This window comes from Neolamprologus multifasciatus, chromosome 7 (assembly GCF_963576455.1).
Source record: "Neolamprologus multifasciatus chromosome 7, fNeoMul1.2, whole genome shotgun sequence".
Taxonomy (NCBI): domain Eukaryota; kingdom Metazoa; phylum Chordata; class Actinopteri; order Cichliformes; family Cichlidae; genus Neolamprologus; species Neolamprologus multifasciatus.
In genome coordinates this window covers 29820082-29836191 of record NC_140445.1, presented here as the reverse complement: position 1 = coordinate 29836191, position 16110 = coordinate 29820082, and the positions used below count along the sequence as shown (strand labels likewise).

Here is a 16110-nt window from a genome sequence, read left to right as displayed (position 1 = left end):
CTTATTGGGAGCCGTGAGTTTTTTTTTTTCTTTCTCTCACCCTCTCTCTCGCCCTTTTTTCCGCTTAACTCCGCATGCGCGGCCTGTACTTTGCGCTGGGCAGAGGGGGGGGAGGGGCGTTAGTTACACTCGCAGTAGCACAGGAGCAGAGCCAGAGAGAAAGAGTGAGGGACAACAACGTCACATTAGAAAGGTATAGTAATCATCCACTATTTTCAGTTGCAGATGATATAGGATTCAGAAATCATGCAGGCCCATATGACAGAGAATGTGCATCTTCTTTTTGTTTTAATATTTTAATTTATATTTAATTGTGTTGTGGTTTGCAGTGTTTTGTGTTGTTTCACGTTAAATTTGTTTAAAAGGAAAAAGCTGAAAATTTAAATAGTTAAAAGTTTAAAATGTAAATAGTTGTTTTTTGTATTATATGATGTATTTATTACATTTTATGTGGAGTGAATAAATAAAGTATATTTATGGTGGACCTTAGAGACAAAGCACGTACAAACTCCAAAACACGTACAAACTCCTAAGTATGTACAAACTCCAAAATGCGTAAAAAATCCAAAACACGTAAAAACTCAGAAGCGCGTACAAACTCCAAAACACGTAAAAACTCAGAAGCACGTACAAACTCCAAAACACGTAAAAACTCAGAAGCATGTACAAACTCCAAAACACGTGAAAACTCAGAAGCACGTACAAACTCCAAAACACGTACAAATGACAACAGAAGTGCTCCAGGTTTCTAGGGTGCAGTGTTGAGCTTTTGTTACCTAGTGGCTACACAAGCCAGGAAGTATTAACAACCGGATTTGGTGTGTGGTAGTAACAGGTAAATTAACTTTTTTTGTTAAATTATTTGAATAAATATGAGTGCTTGTCTATAAATACACAAACAATACACACATGTTTTCAATTGTGTAATTTAAGTGATCTGGGTAGCTCTGTTTTGGAAGTTCAGTAAACGCTAGAAATGTGTTTTGGAGTTTGTACGTGCATTTTGGAGTTTGTATATGCTTTAGAGTTTGTACGTGCTTTGTCTCTAGGGGCCATATATAAACATATATAAATAAAACCACTTTTTTTACATTAGTAATTCCTTTTCTGCATAATTTTATATTATTGTTAATGATTAAATAATTAAAGCAACAAAACAACCTGAAGAGCCGGTTCGGAGCCGAAAGAGCCGGCTCTTTTTAGTGAGCCGAGCCGAAAGAGCCGGATCTCTAAAAAGAGCCGGAAATCCCATCACTAATAGCTTCGCCCTGCTAAAAAAGCGTGTGCTTGTACAAAGGCCGTTCAGCCTCGGGATTTACACTCGGCTCGACATGGATATATGAAGAATGAAGGGACCCTGCAGCGAAACGGAGAGCCCAACCTCTGACTGAGTGCCTGTTTTCGCAGTCTGACCACCTGTGAAGGTAACAGTGCTAACGTGGCTAACGCTAGCATCACCGCACTTAGCCCCGTTATTTTAAGGTCATCTTAGCTTATGAAAGTTTGACATCGCAGCTGTACGAGCTAGCTACGTGTTTTGTAAGCTGCTGTGCTCTTCACAAATAAAGCTGGAAGCAGCTCAGACTGTTAGAACCAGCACTGAGGCCTGTTACATTTATACAGTGTTAGAGCAATGGCTGCAGCCTACAGCCTTTAAACTAGCGATTAAAATGCTGACAGTAAACTCGTCAGTCCAGATGTTACCACATTACTTTGTGATACTTGTGAGTTAAAACAACTGAGACAGGCTGATTAAAATAACAACTGTCAGTTCTCTCATTCCTTATATCAAGACTGGAGATCACACTACTGATTTCAGCTCATTTAATATGTGAGTGCACAGATTCATTCTCAATTGGACAGAAATGATGATCAAAGGTTGTGTATATATGACAAATTCATCAAATCCCAGCCTCTAACACAGTGTGCTGAATCTTAGCTTTGAATCTCCAGTATTTTCTCATCAGTGCAATGTAAGCATTCACTGAACCTACAGTATCTACACCTGTGTGGTAAAGACACAGATAATGAAATTTAATTATTAATACGATATACATCATGAGAAACGAAAGCTGAAATTGATTCAGTTTAGTACTTTTCTCTGTATGCTCTGTGATTATAAAGGCCTTAAATTCTGTGATATATACTGTAAATGATTTTCACAGAGGTCTTAAAGTACTTAAATCATTGCTGATAGTCTGGTTGTTTATATTTTCACATGTTTTTGTGTCTGTAGGGCTGTTTGATGACAATTTGGACTCCTCTGGGAGATTAGGACACACCCACATCTGTTCCATACTGCAGCCATTGATGGTGTTACGGCTCTGAGTCAGCTTTGGGCCATCAGATGCACACACTGGAAAACCAGCACCTGGACTTCATGCAGGAGAGACGGCCTCAGTGATTTAGGTTCATAAGCGAGTTCAAACATTTCTGGCCTCTTATCACTTAGATTTCTTAATCCTAAAAGTGAATGCATTTAAAAGCAGGAACTGCACACCTAGCCATCAGAAGTTTGGCAGCATGAGTACTGTAGTTTTGTAGGGTCCTTGTTAAAAATTCCACAAGCACCACACATTTGTCATATAAAGTTCCATTTTTTACAGTACATTGTTGAAATTATAAACTATATATTCTAGTTATCCACTTGTCAGTAATTTTTGAGTAAATGGATGTCAGTGGTGATTCACCTGCAAATGTTTTTAACAAACTTTGTTTTTGTAGAATTCATCAGCAGCTGTGGAGAGATGCATTTGAATATCTTCTGGTTCCACTTTTCCTTACCTGGAAGCTGAGCATTGCTGATTTCTGACAAGGACACACACCTCAGCGCTTATCATGGGTGTTACATCCTCTGTGCAGCAATTCCAGAGAAAACAGAGCAACGACCACTCATTAAGACCAGCCAGAAATCTGTCCCTTTCTGGCAGCTGTGGAAACGTCCAATAAGAGAGTTTGCATTCTTAGAACAATGCTGGATCATGTGTGATGTGTCATCATATGAGGATATTACATTTTGACCTAATTCTGCTCAATTAAGTGTTTTAATCGTTGATCCAGTATTTCAGCTTTGTGTTGTGCTGCAAGTTTAAAACCCATTGTCCTCATGAGCACAGCATTTAACAACTCTCCTTGAAAAAGTCGATTAACTTTAACTGGACACAATGGTTTCCAGTGGGAGATACATTCATCACTCATCCATGACACTGGAGAAGTCACCTGAGTGAGTGATAAAACAAATTTCCATGGAAAAACCAGAGAAACTAAACTTTGTTGTTTCTTTGGGCTCAATTTCAGCTCTAGCAGCATCTCTCAGAAGAAAACTGTTTCCCCAATAATCAGATGAAAAGATTGTTGAACCAGGTGGTATTCTCTGGAGTTTAAGACCAAGACTGAACTCAAACAGTGAATTGACATTAGACTGGAATTCATAAGATGAATAGAAATAATGCTGAAGCTGAATGATTCATTCATATATGATTTTTTTTCTCCAATTCACCAGGTCTGTATAGTTCAGCATGACTATGGTACATGATACAAAATAATAAATACAGAAGAATAAAAACTTTGTGAATAACTTTACTCTTCTTAAAAATAACTCATAAAACAAGTAAAAGTACAAATGTGTACAAGTTCCTCACTAAGATTTTAATTGTGTGTTAAAGAGAAAGAGATTAGAGGTAAAGTAAAGGATGCAGAATCCATCATCACTGAGGCCGTCTCTCCTGCATGAAGTCCAGGTGCTGGTTTTCCAGTGTGTGCGTCTGATGGCCCAAAGCAATGGCTGCAGTATGGAACAGATGTGGGTGTGTCCTCATCTCCCAGAGGAGTCCAAATCGTCATCAAACAGCCCTACAGACACAAAAACATGTGAAAATATAAACAACCAGACTATCAGCAGTGATTTAAGTACTTTAAGACCTCTGTGAAAATCATTTACAGTATATGTCACAGAATTTAAGGCCTTTATAATCACAGAGCATACAGAGAAAAGTACTAAACTGAATCAATTTCAGCTTTCGTTTCTCATGATGTATATTGTATAATAATTAAATTTCATTATCTGTGTCTTTACCACACAGGTGTAGATACTGTAGGTTCAGTGAATGCTTATATTGCACTGATGAGAAAATACTGGAGATTCAAAGCTAAGATTCAGCACACTGTGTTAGAGGCTGGGATTTGATGAATTTGTCATATATACACAACCTTTGATCATCATTTCTGTCCAATTGAGAATGAATCTGTGCACTCACATATTAAATGAGCTGAAATCAGTAGTGTGATCTCCAGTCTTGATATAAGGAATGAGAGAACTGACAGTTGTTATTTTAATCAGCCTGGCTCAGTTGTTTTAACTCACAAGTATCACAAAGTAATGTGGTAACATCTGGACTGACGAGTTTACTGTCAGCATTTTAATCGCTAGTTTAAAGGCTGTAGGCTGCAGCCATTGCTCTAACACTGTATAAATGTAACAGGCCTCAGTGCTGGTTCTAATAGTCTGAGCTGCTTCCAGCTTTATTTGTGAAGAGCACAGCAGCTTACAAAACAGCTAGCTCGTACAGCTGCGATGTCAAACTTTCATAAGCTAAGATGACCTTAAAATAACGGGGCTACATGTGGTGATGCTAGCGTTAGCCATGTTAGCACGTTACCTTCACAGGTGGTCAGACTGCGAAAACAGGCACTTAGTCAGAGGCTGGGCTCTCCGTTTCGCTGCAGGGTCCCTTCATTCTTCATATATCCGTGTCGAGCCGAGTGTAAATCCCGAGGCTGAACGGCCTTTGTACAAGCACACACGCTTCTTAGCAGGGCGAAGCTATGCGCTAGAAACATCCAGGCTGGCAGACAGCCTGTGTCTGACCAACCAATCAGAGAGCTCCTTACATCCCACAGTGTGGCTAATTTGAATAGCAGCAGGATTTTTAAAATGAAGTTGTTAATCCAACTGCTAATCCAACTGCTAATCCACATGTTAATCCCTGAGCGAACAGGAAAGGGAAATGGATTTTGAAATGCAGTTTATTAACGTGCAATTCGAAAAAGGTTTTTGAAATGCAGTTTAATAAAGTGCAATTCGAAAAAGGTTTTTGAAATGCAGTTTATTAAAGTGCAATTCAAAAAAGATTTTTGAAATGCAGTTTATTAAAGTGCAATTCGAAAAAGATTTTTGAAATGAAGTTTATTAAAGTGCAATTCGAAAAAGATTTTTGAAATGCAGTTTATTAAAGTGCAATTCGAAAATGTTTTTTGAAATGAAGACTTAAAAAGCATTTTAAAAATCAGTTTATTAAATTGGAATTCAAAAATGAATTTACAAATGCACATTTTATTCTACAATTCATTATTTAAGCACAGAATTTTTTTATTTCAATGCGCATAGATGTCGGTGTAAATGTGCAGTCATATTCGTTGTGTTCCCACTAGTGCTGTCAGCGTTAATCTTGTTGAAATGACGTTAACGCCACAACACGGCAAATCTCCGTTAGCGAGCTACCACGGATTGCCCCGTGCGTGGGGCTGGACGGCCAACACGTTAACGAGCTAACTGCGCTAACACACTAGTTCCCACCCATGTAATTGAGCATTGCGTGGCACATCCAACATACTGTTTTACTTTTGTCCATGACGCGCTTACCTTCAGGGTCATACGTCACATGAAAACCAAAATAGTTCCAAACGCCAGATCTGAATGAGGGTGGGGGAGGTTCAATTTGCCATGTTGCAACGAGCTTAACTTCTGTCTCGCTAGCTTGCCCTGCGCTCAATGAATCTGCGTTCGACTACTCCGCCTAGGCTGCACTGTCAAGCACAGATCCACTGAGCGCTCAACACAGACAGCATCGACAGAAGGAAAGTTGATAAAATAAATTTAAAAATTTGTATTGTTCGATACATATGCGTACCGAACCGAAAGCACTGTATCGAACGGTTCAATATCGATACGAGTATTGTTGCACCCCTAGTGTCCACCATATTGGTCACTGGACTTTTGATCATCTTATATAAGACTGACAGATCAATAAGTTATGCTAACATATCTACATATTTAGGTTGAGTGTGCCTTTAAAGGCCGTCCAATTAGCCTCTGCAGGCCTTTGCTCTGATAGTGGTTTTGCGTGGAGGCTTCTCAAACTGTTCTGATGATGTCAAACTTTCTTGGGACTTGTTCTGAAAAATAAATTCAGTTTCCATTGCCATTTCAATATGGTAATGCAGCAAGACTGCCTGAAACAAGGCCATTAATGCACCAATTTAAACATTTGTTTATGTAACGTTTTCAATGTTAAACATTGTTAATGCACATTAAAAATATTTCCCTACATTGTATATTCCAATAGCCAACCGGCTCAAATGTGAGAATTTAATGCCTCCTCTTTTTTGTATGGTTTCTCTCATATAAAATAGTATCTTTTGTAAACAAGACCACAGACTCTAAGGTTGTGTAACTTTTTTGTCATTTTTGTTTTCTGACATTTTGTAGACTAAATCATTTAAATATAAATTGGGTTTATTCTTAACCCATCTGAGGGCTGAGTTGATGTAAAAAAGGAAAATGTTAATTTTATTAACCCGATTTGTGTGACATGTCCTGACAAAGCTAATATATTTGCCTTTCTATTTAGCTCTTATTTAGTTAACCCTTAATTCAAGCATTCTTCCAGTGTTTCTTTCTATTCTCTCTAGTATTCAATCAAACAGGCCTCATTTCAAAGACTAAGTCAGTCTACACCCTCTTCCTTCTTTTCTCTCTCTTCATCCATCTGCCATTTCTATCCACAGTTATCCATTCTCTATCCCCATCACCCCTGGAACAACACTCATCCATCTCTTTGTCTCGATGCCCTCACACCCTGTGGTGAGAAATCTCCAATTTATCTTGTGTCCCCTTGTTTTGCCTTCACTTCTCTCTGTACTCTTCTCATCACTCTGTCTATCCATCAAACCATCTACCCATGGATGTACTGCCCTCCTCCCTTCAGTCCTATTAGGCTTACAAAGCTGCAGGATAGCAGCAAAAAAGGCTGAATGTACATTCATATATATTATGATATACCATATGTATGAGTATCTGACAAAATTTGTTCTTTTACAAGGCATTTATTTATAGAGTGTATATATATATATATATATATATATATATATATATGTATGTATATGTATTTTTTCATTTTTTTGTTCAGAAGCAAAACAAAAAAAACGGATTTTATGATGCATGATGATGCATAATTTAATGCTATTAAGTATGCTGTCAAACGTGCCACAAAGTAGGACTGTAGCAGAATGGAACAATAAATAAACTGCAACAAATCCAGCAGTGCATGGCCACACAGTTGCTGCTCCACAGGGATGATGCACCATTTTCATAAATCCCTAAGAGCTCAGATTGTCCTTTACATGCTACGATTGTTTGGTGACTGAGCTATTTCCACAAATAGAGATGAACTTTTGAGAGAAAAGTATATGTGTGGGTGCTGTGTGCATGTATCTCCCAGACGTAGAGTAAAGACAGTTGTGTGATGTGTTGATAGTGAAAGAGGCAGATCTTTTAAATTGAGGAAAAAAGTGAGGGAAGAGTCAAAGACAGCTGCAAGAGCAGGAGAGTGCAAATGCACTGGATAGCAGAAACTGAAAAAGAAAAAGAAAAAAGTAGGATGGAGAAACAATGAATGATAGGCAGTCAAAGAAGAAAAAAGAAGCAGACATATGAAGGGGGTAAGAAATGCAAGAGCAAAATGACTGGGTAATGGACAAACCAAGGTACAGAGAAAGACACACACCAAAGGAGAGAAAAAAAATGGACGTGTGAATGAGATAAAGCAAGAGAGGCGAGAAAGATAAAGACAAAAAGGAGGATGAAGAGCAGTCCATAATGAGTTTTGTCCTACATTCACAAAGGCAACATTAAATCATGCTCTACTAAGCAGCACACACACTGCCAATACAGCCAGGGTTTACACATTTTCTCACTCACTGTAGTGTCCTCTGACCTTCAACCCATTGATTCACTGTCTACACATAAAATGTAGTTTTTACCAATGAGGCATCTCTCTTTAAAAAGTGCTATTCGTTTTTAATAGCACATATCCACTGAAAGAGCATACAATTAAAATAAAGGTTCTAAAAATCCAGCTCAACAGATCGGTAGGACAACAATTTCTTAACAGGAGCTAGAAACTACTCCTGTGCTTTCCATAAAAAGACACCAAATATGACTTCTAGCAGTATGGAGTCCAGGAATTCTTTCAGTGTCTGAAAAACAGAAATCAACACTTCGCACTCCAATGTGACTGACTGAAATACACATGAAAAAGTGTTTACTAAGGCAGAGAACACATATGGTTACAAACCTGCTACTGAGGAAACCCTGCCATGTTTCTCTCTGTAGACATTTTCAAAGAGTGTCACTCTAACAGTTTCATCTGTATACAAAACTGTAAAGACGAAAAACATCCCCCTGTAGCCTAATTAATAGTGAGGAATCTTTTCTACTCACTTCACTTCAGCTTGCTGTAAATATGGACTACAATTTACGAAAAAAAAAAAGAGATAAATTATATTACTGCAAGCTCCCGAGATTTGTTTTTATTCCAGAAGGTTTAACTAATGGCAAAAATTTGCATATCACACAACTTCATCTTCCAAGAATTCAGAACACTCCTTGAAGCTTGGAAAGACTGCATGAAAACCAGGTAAACCCTGTAACTTTGTTCTGGCACAAGAAGGCAGAAAGAAAGAGCCCGTGGAGACAGTTAGCTGCAAGACAAGGCAGGGTCAGATTTTATTACAGTGACATCAAAATAACACCTCACAACCCTTTACAAAAGCGCACAAAGGGAGTGCCGCTTTTTGACTTTTCTCTTTATAGCTCAGTCTACACCACAGAAGTACAGTCTTAATCTTTTGTGCTGTCCAGGCAAGCTTCATGCATTTGCAAATCCCTTTGCAGTTATATGCTTGCCAAGCCAATTTGGGTGGAAACCTTTTGGAATTCACAGATTTTTTTATTTTATTTTTTTGTATTTTAATACTCTGTAATGATGTCACTGTCCTGTTACTTTAAAAAAGTCATCAAAAAAGTTTTCCTTTGTTTTGCATTTTGTTTTACTTGCAGAATGATGAATGTGAATATGCATAGCATGTAGAGAAAGTGCACAAGGCTACAGAAGTTTGGGAGCTTCCCTCCAGCATAAGGTGCAGCAAAGCACTTTGATGACAAACCCTTTGTAGCCAGGCCTCGTACCAGAGACCTCACAAGACAAAAAAAGTACAAGCTCATGTTTGGTGAGGGCCCGTTTAGCCCAAAGCTTATAATGTTTCTTTCTTAGTTTAGCATGTTAGCATGCTAATATTTGCGCATAGACAGTACTAAGGAATCAAGACTACACCACTCAGCAGATCCTGAGTCAAGTCTTCACATCATTATTTAACAATCCATCAAGTTTTTAGAACCGACTTGAATGCCAACAGCAGCATTGTTAGCATGCAAAAACACAGCTGCAGTCTGTTTAATAAACTATAAGCGTTAGCGTGACCAACAACTAAAACAGAAGTAAATGTGCAAGTAGGTGTTAAAAAATTTAAGTCCTTGAGTCAAGCATCAAAACATGTAAAATATGTTAACGAGGGATAAGAAGTCACAAAAAGTCTGCGTCATTTTTCAGCAAAACTGCTGTACTTACAGTGTACAGTAATTTTCAATATTCTCCAGGCTTCAGCTGACACAAGTGGTCAAATCAAAAGTTATCAAATGGCAGAAGTCTGTAAAGCATAATTAGCTGTGTATAATTAGGTGGCAAGCTAATGAGTGGTAATCACAGTACTGTAGAGCCATTCTTTTATCTTTTGCATGTGCATTCCAGTCAGTATTCATGCAGTAGTGCACAGCAGTATAGCTTCAAAGATGATCCTTTTATTTTAATAATACTGAGACAGTAATTGGTTCTTAATATTCATGATCACAAAAATGCTGTTCTGGAACTCTTTTTTTTGCCTTCTCAGCCTGTAACCGTAACAGTAGTCTGGCTACAGTCTGTGGGAGAATGACTTCAGGCAGGCCAGTGGCCTACTGACAGCTATTTCCTAATGAACTCCCCAAAGATATTTCATATCTGACAAAGTGATGCTACTGTAGAGCTACTGGAGAGATGGTTCACTTTTTTACCATTTGATTATTGAGAACTAATCAAAGCTTAGTTCTCTTTTGGTTCTGAAAGAAAAAAAAAACTACTATTAGACCTCTTTCACATATTGTCATCTGCCAATCACCCTCCTTTAACATTCAACCCAGTTTCCACATGCACATATCTAAATCAGAAACTTCCACATTAGTAGCTCACAAACAAATCATGTATTTAATCACTAGAGACTGGTACTTACTCGGGAGAAGACTGTGTGAAAATAAAAAGCACAAAGAGTGACCAAATCACACATTTCACTTTACTGTATCACATAGTGTTGTGCCATTGTAACGACTGTTCTCTGAAATTTCTTCTTAAAGTCCACCATGCCGTTCAGAGCTACTCTCAGTTGCATAAGTGGAGTTTAACGTGCAAATAACTGACTAATTTAAAGGCAGCGTAGGGGAAGACTGAAGAGGTTGAAAGGAGAGAAAAATACATAGACCCTAGGTGCCCATGGAAATAGCAGTTAAGGTCAGTGGTGGGAATGTTTGGGCACGAGCTGGAGCAGAACAGTATGAGAGCAGCAAAGTGCTGCAGGCCACAGGGGAATACCCTCCACTAAGCTAGAAAGAAACACTCACAGACTCACGCAGCAACAGCGTAAGAAGCACTCTTACTAAAAGAATAAACAGATCCATGCACACACTCAAGCACACTATACTAAAAATAAACATGTGCATGGATATGAAAACACACACAGGATGAAGACAGCAACCAAAACAAACAAACATGTATGTGCACCCACTGCCCTAAAAAGGTAACAAAACAATGTGACGACTAGACAGATTAAAAAACTGGATCTTTAACTTCAATCGATCATCTTAAAAGCTGCTGATTTCTTCAAAATAATCTTATTAGCTCAATTTCACAACAAACTTTACCCTCTCACCTTGACAAGATCCGTTGATTTCCTCAAATCCCGGCTGGCAAACACACTTCCCAATGGGCACCAGCCACTCTCCCTCTGTGCTGCAATGCATCCTGGGAGGCTCGTATAAAGGCAGGGAGTTATTGACACAGCGGCCCACTACCTCTACCAGCTGTGAGGCTTCTGAGCCTGGGATTGTGTCAGGGAACTCAGCCAAGCTCTTCACCAAGAATGGGCAGCGTTTGTAGAAAACCCTCACTGAGACTAAAGCAATGCAGGCCCCTAAATCCTGAAATGCCAAGTAGAAGCCTTTCCGGGTCAGAGGACCTAAATCGCGGACTTCAGTGTTAAGCTTCATCACACGATCCCCAAGGTCCAGCTCAGTGAAGCTCTCATCAGCTGCTATGGTATCAATTTTGATGTACCTGCTCTCCTTCATTGCCCTGTCTTCCTCTTCTGTCATCCCGGTACCATCTCTCATCTCTCCTTCCTCCATCTCTTCTTCGTCCCCATCGGTTTCATAGTAATACATATTAAAAGTCTCCTTGCAGGTTCCAACACCCCCTGGCAGGCTGTTGCAGTCTCTCAGGGTGAACTTGAGCTCAATAAATACCCGCTGGGCACCCTCAGTCAGGATCCAGTTGGTGTGCAGCCAGTTGTTCTGGTTTTGCTCCATCACACGGCATACTTGGTAGGTGTGTATGGGAGCATAGTTCTCGTCTACTTCCCCAATCTCCTCCCACTGAAAAAGAAAAAGAAAAAAAAAATATTAGTGGAAAGACCTTGTTCATTTCAAATGATTAAATGCTTAATATTCCCCCATGCACATCCTGCATTAAAAACATCACTAAAGTCAATTTTACAACGTGCTTAAAGTACAGAAAAATGTTTTGATGAAATGGCTTTAAATTTGTTATATACAAGAATATTTAGTAGCTAATGCATCAATGTGTGAATATTACTTTACTATGGTCACTGATTGAACCTCCAAAGAGTCACAACATCAATTTAATAGGTGTGGGGATAATCGTATTTTAAAACTCAAATTTATATCGGTAGTTTTTAGCATTCTGATTTTTTAAATTAATCCATTAACAGTTACCAACAGTCAGCCCAACTACAGAGTTTAGTCTTAAACTTAAAATTAATATTAATATTAATAATGTACCATCCTATTCAAAAAATGTAAGAGTGTAACATACAGTACAATATTACCAAAATGTATAAAGTATAAAATACTTTTTTTTCAAAACCATAAGTCATCCTTTGTAACACACTTACAGTATTACATCATAACATTTTCAGTCTACTAGGACAAACTTGTCTAATTAAGCATGCTTATAATTCTACATATAACAAAGAAGTAAACAGTAAATTCTAGTATGTTGTCTGTATTGTTTAAAAATGTGAAATTATACTTATACAGAGAATCTGACACCATGGTAATGCTTTAAGAATGAGCAACAGCAATGCTTTTCTGAAAGGATTAACGCTGGTGTGGAAATTTTAACGGTGTGTTTGTGTGTGTGTGCATGCATGTTAGTGTGTGTGTGTGTCAAGGTATAGATAGCAAAATAATCCGCATCACTTCCACCTCATTTCCTCCTACTGCAATAGAGAGAAAGGAATGAGATCGTGTTAGAGGGTACATGTGCATTTACCATGAATGAGGGGTGGCGCGCTTGTCAGCAAAAAAAAAAAGAGGATTTAACCTGCACCTGTGTGTTCATCTGTAGCACCATATCTCTAAAGGAGAATGTGTGTGCCTGTGTGAATCTATTTCTGCATGTGCATATATGCAAATTACCTTGTCAGCATTCAAGTGTGTGTGAGCATATGCATCCATGCATGTGTGCGTGTGTCAGACAGCAGCATTAATTCCCTCTGCAGGTCTCGTGGGAGATGCCTATTATCTGCATCACTAGCCCTCTCTCATGACTAATATAGGCGCTTCATCATGTCACTGTAATATGGCCAGAGGGACCAGACTATGATCTGGTGTTATGGCTTAATAGCCCATATTAATCAATCCTTGCTGATCCATTGTATACAACCCTCTGTCTTTATCTTTTCGCTCTCTTCTCCCTGCCTTGTTCTCCAGCTGTCTTTTTTTTTTTTTTACACCTTCCCTGATTAAGTGTGTCTCTTTTGTTTTGTCTCTTTTGTTTTCTGATTGTAATTATTCAGTTTCAGAATCATTTGCTAATGGATGCAGACATTTAAGTATTTATAGATATTGTGTGCAATGCAGTGTGTTAATAGTCTTGCACCTTTATCTTTGTAACAAGCAATTTCACTTTTAGGCTTCCTGAAATTGTTGGAAAGTGAATCATCTTATGCGATTTATTAAAACGCTGTTTGAGGATTTAAACTTTGATCCTGAGTTAGGCTTAGACCTAGGTCTTGATTGGTGGTTTGGGTGTAATATGCTAATTAGGGTCTTCACATATATGGAGTGCAAACTATTCAAAGATATCTGTTTTTAATTGTGTGCCAGTCCCCATCTCCACCAGACCTCAGCCCAGTCAGTCCCAGTACAGACATTAAGCCTCTTACTTGTTAGATCGCACAGATCCACAAGCCTGCTCTGAGATTTACACAGCTTAACACATACACACACACAGAGCCACACAGCGTCATTATTGGTATCCCAGCGGGGAGTTGAACAGACGACCTCCTCTCACTCTGCCTTAAACAAATTGGTTCGGCATGTGTGCTTGGAAGTGGTGTTGCCATTGTTGCAATTGGAAGTCCTCCCACTTTGTAGCTCAACTGTATTTATAGAGTTTAATTACTAATGTAAACAGGATATGATACTTGAGCTAACACTTTAAAGTGAATAATCAAACAATTATTTAGCATAACATTTACAAGCAAACAGCCACTAAAATGAGTAACAAAATGTTACCAAGGTTCATGCTTTGGCTTTCCAGAAAATGCCGCTGATGTAGAAACAGACTGCTCTAAGACTTTTTAGTTGCACCTACTGGAGGAACACACTTTGATCTGTGCACAGAACAGCACAGCAGTAAGGTTGCAGTTGCAGAACCACATTCGTAATGTGAGGCAATGTAGAAACAGTCAGTCTAAAAGTTAATCACACAATAAACTCACCTAATGCTAGATCTATTTCAACTTTACTTTTTCCTTCCCAATCACTCCAGAAATAACCTCTCGATTCAGTGCATAAACCTAACTTTGTGTGCAGACTGCCTCTTCATGATGTCAAAGGGGAATGATTTTCTATCCCCACCTAACTAGTGGATTTACCAGGCAATGTTTTTCAGAAGACTTAGACAATATCCTAGTACCTCAGAAACAACTGTGACCAATTACATCAATCAGGACAACTTTATGTTACATTGGTTTTCAATCTATTTTCACAAAGCTTTGAGTAAAGCTAACAACAATATATTTTGTCAAGCAGCAGGGTTTTGAGAAGCACATATATGTCATTACTTTGTCACACTAAAGCACAACTATCTGCATGACTTGGATTTTTTTTTTTTTGCCAATTTGGAAAAGCTGCTATTCCTGTAGGAGTGCAAATGGTCCCAACACTCAGTCTAAAGAGATTAAGATCTCTTTCATTTGTGTGTCATTTCATCTCCACTTTGCTCCAAACTAAAAAAACAACAACTCCCCTATAGGCATCCTTCTAGCTCCTCATTAGTGTGTGTGTTTAGTTTTAGGGTTTTTTGGACTATTATATGTGTATTTTTGTGTGTCACATCTAGTCTGAAGACCCCCTGTGGTTGTGCTGAGTGCCTTTCTGGCTGTAAGTCTACAACGCTGTAACCAACTTATTATTATCACCCATTACTGCTGACCATCATGACACTGTAATAGAACTGGCCTTTTTGCTTCTTAACACTACCAGTGCCACTACTCCCCACCCAACCACACACACACACACACACACACACACACGCACGCACACACACACCACCTCTTTCCATCTATAGTCTCCTTTCTCATTCGCCTGATTTATTTTTTTTCACCCACGTCGATCATCGTTTTCCCTTTGTGTCCTTTATTCTTACTTTAATTATACAATCTTAAAGTCTAACAAAGTGAATGCAGGTTGCCTTCTTCCTCCTTTTTCCACATCACCTTTTCCACTTGTAGCCCCTTACTTCTCATCTTCCAAAATTTCCCTGATTTCAGCTAACCTCTCTAATTTTTTCAAACTACTTTGTCTTTCTTGCAACACTGCAACACTTATTTGGCTTCCCCATTCACTTCAACTTGTCCGCTTTCTTTTCATTCTAACTCACCTTGTCTTCCTTTCATCTTTCTACTGTAACTGGAAAGAAAATCAGCTAAATAGTATATAATCTGCTGCACAAAACAAGGCTGCTGTAAGCTGTCATTGGGATATCATTTAGCATCTGTGCTCAGCCACAGTTCTTGAAGTCTGTTCGGTACTTTTGGCGTTAGCCTGTCTTTATCTTTGGTCAATTGAGCACAGTGAATCAGTGGATACAGCTGATGAAAAAGAGCTCTCGAACTGGCTGTTCAGCCAAGGGAATCAGTGATTACATCAATTTAGTCTGGTTTTGCTTTTTTTAAATTTCACCTCATAAATGAAACTGTATGGTAGAGTTGAATGACTCACTGATTACCTAATCAGTGAGCAGTTAAACATAAAAGATTAATTGTACAGCGTGTTGTTAGAAACTGAAAAGTTCTGAATCATGAACTTCAGAGTTCAGAGTGCTGAAGCTGTTTATAATTTCATAAGACTGCAAAACACATAAACAAATGAAGTATTTTGTCACTATAACAAGCCAATTATAAAAGGTATCAGTAATTTTGGGTGTAATAAATATACTTAAATAGCAGTTAATTATGTCGAGGATACCACAAATATCTTGGCCAGTTTCTCTAATTATTATCTACCAAAGTTACAGTCCTATTCAAAAGTCTGAAACCACCCCTCCTGCCTTTATATTTTGCTTCCAAGGAGTCTGAGGTTCTTGTAATTTTTTTTAAAGTGATCTTGAGCAATTGTTCTCAGGGCTTTCTGAAAGTTTTTCTTTGGAAAATGGATAC

The 16110-nt window shown here is 38.5% G+C and overlaps 1 protein-coding gene and 1 long non-coding RNA gene across 5 annotated transcripts in view; one reads left to right on the top strand and one right to left on the bottom strand.

Annotated features, from left to right (window-relative positions):
- The window catches only part of epha5 (EPH receptor A5), a 70448-nt gene that overhangs the window by 45530 nt on the left and 8808 nt on the right, over positions 1-16110 (bottom strand). For all 4 annotated transcript variants that reach the window (XM_085166618.1, XM_085166616.1, XM_085166617.1 and 1 more), the window contains exon 3: positions 11077-11797. In XM_085166618.1, coding sequence (XP_085022744.1) covers positions 11077-11797 — 721 coding nt within the window. The remainder of the gene's footprint in view (positions 1-11076; positions 11798-16110) is intronic.
- LOC146514529 (uncharacterized) lies at positions 1291-3871 on the top strand. Its single transcript, XR_014875121.1, has 3 exons — positions 1291-1424; positions 2237-2409; positions 2725-3871. It is a non-coding gene; the product is annotated as an uncharacterized LOC146514529 (long non-coding RNA).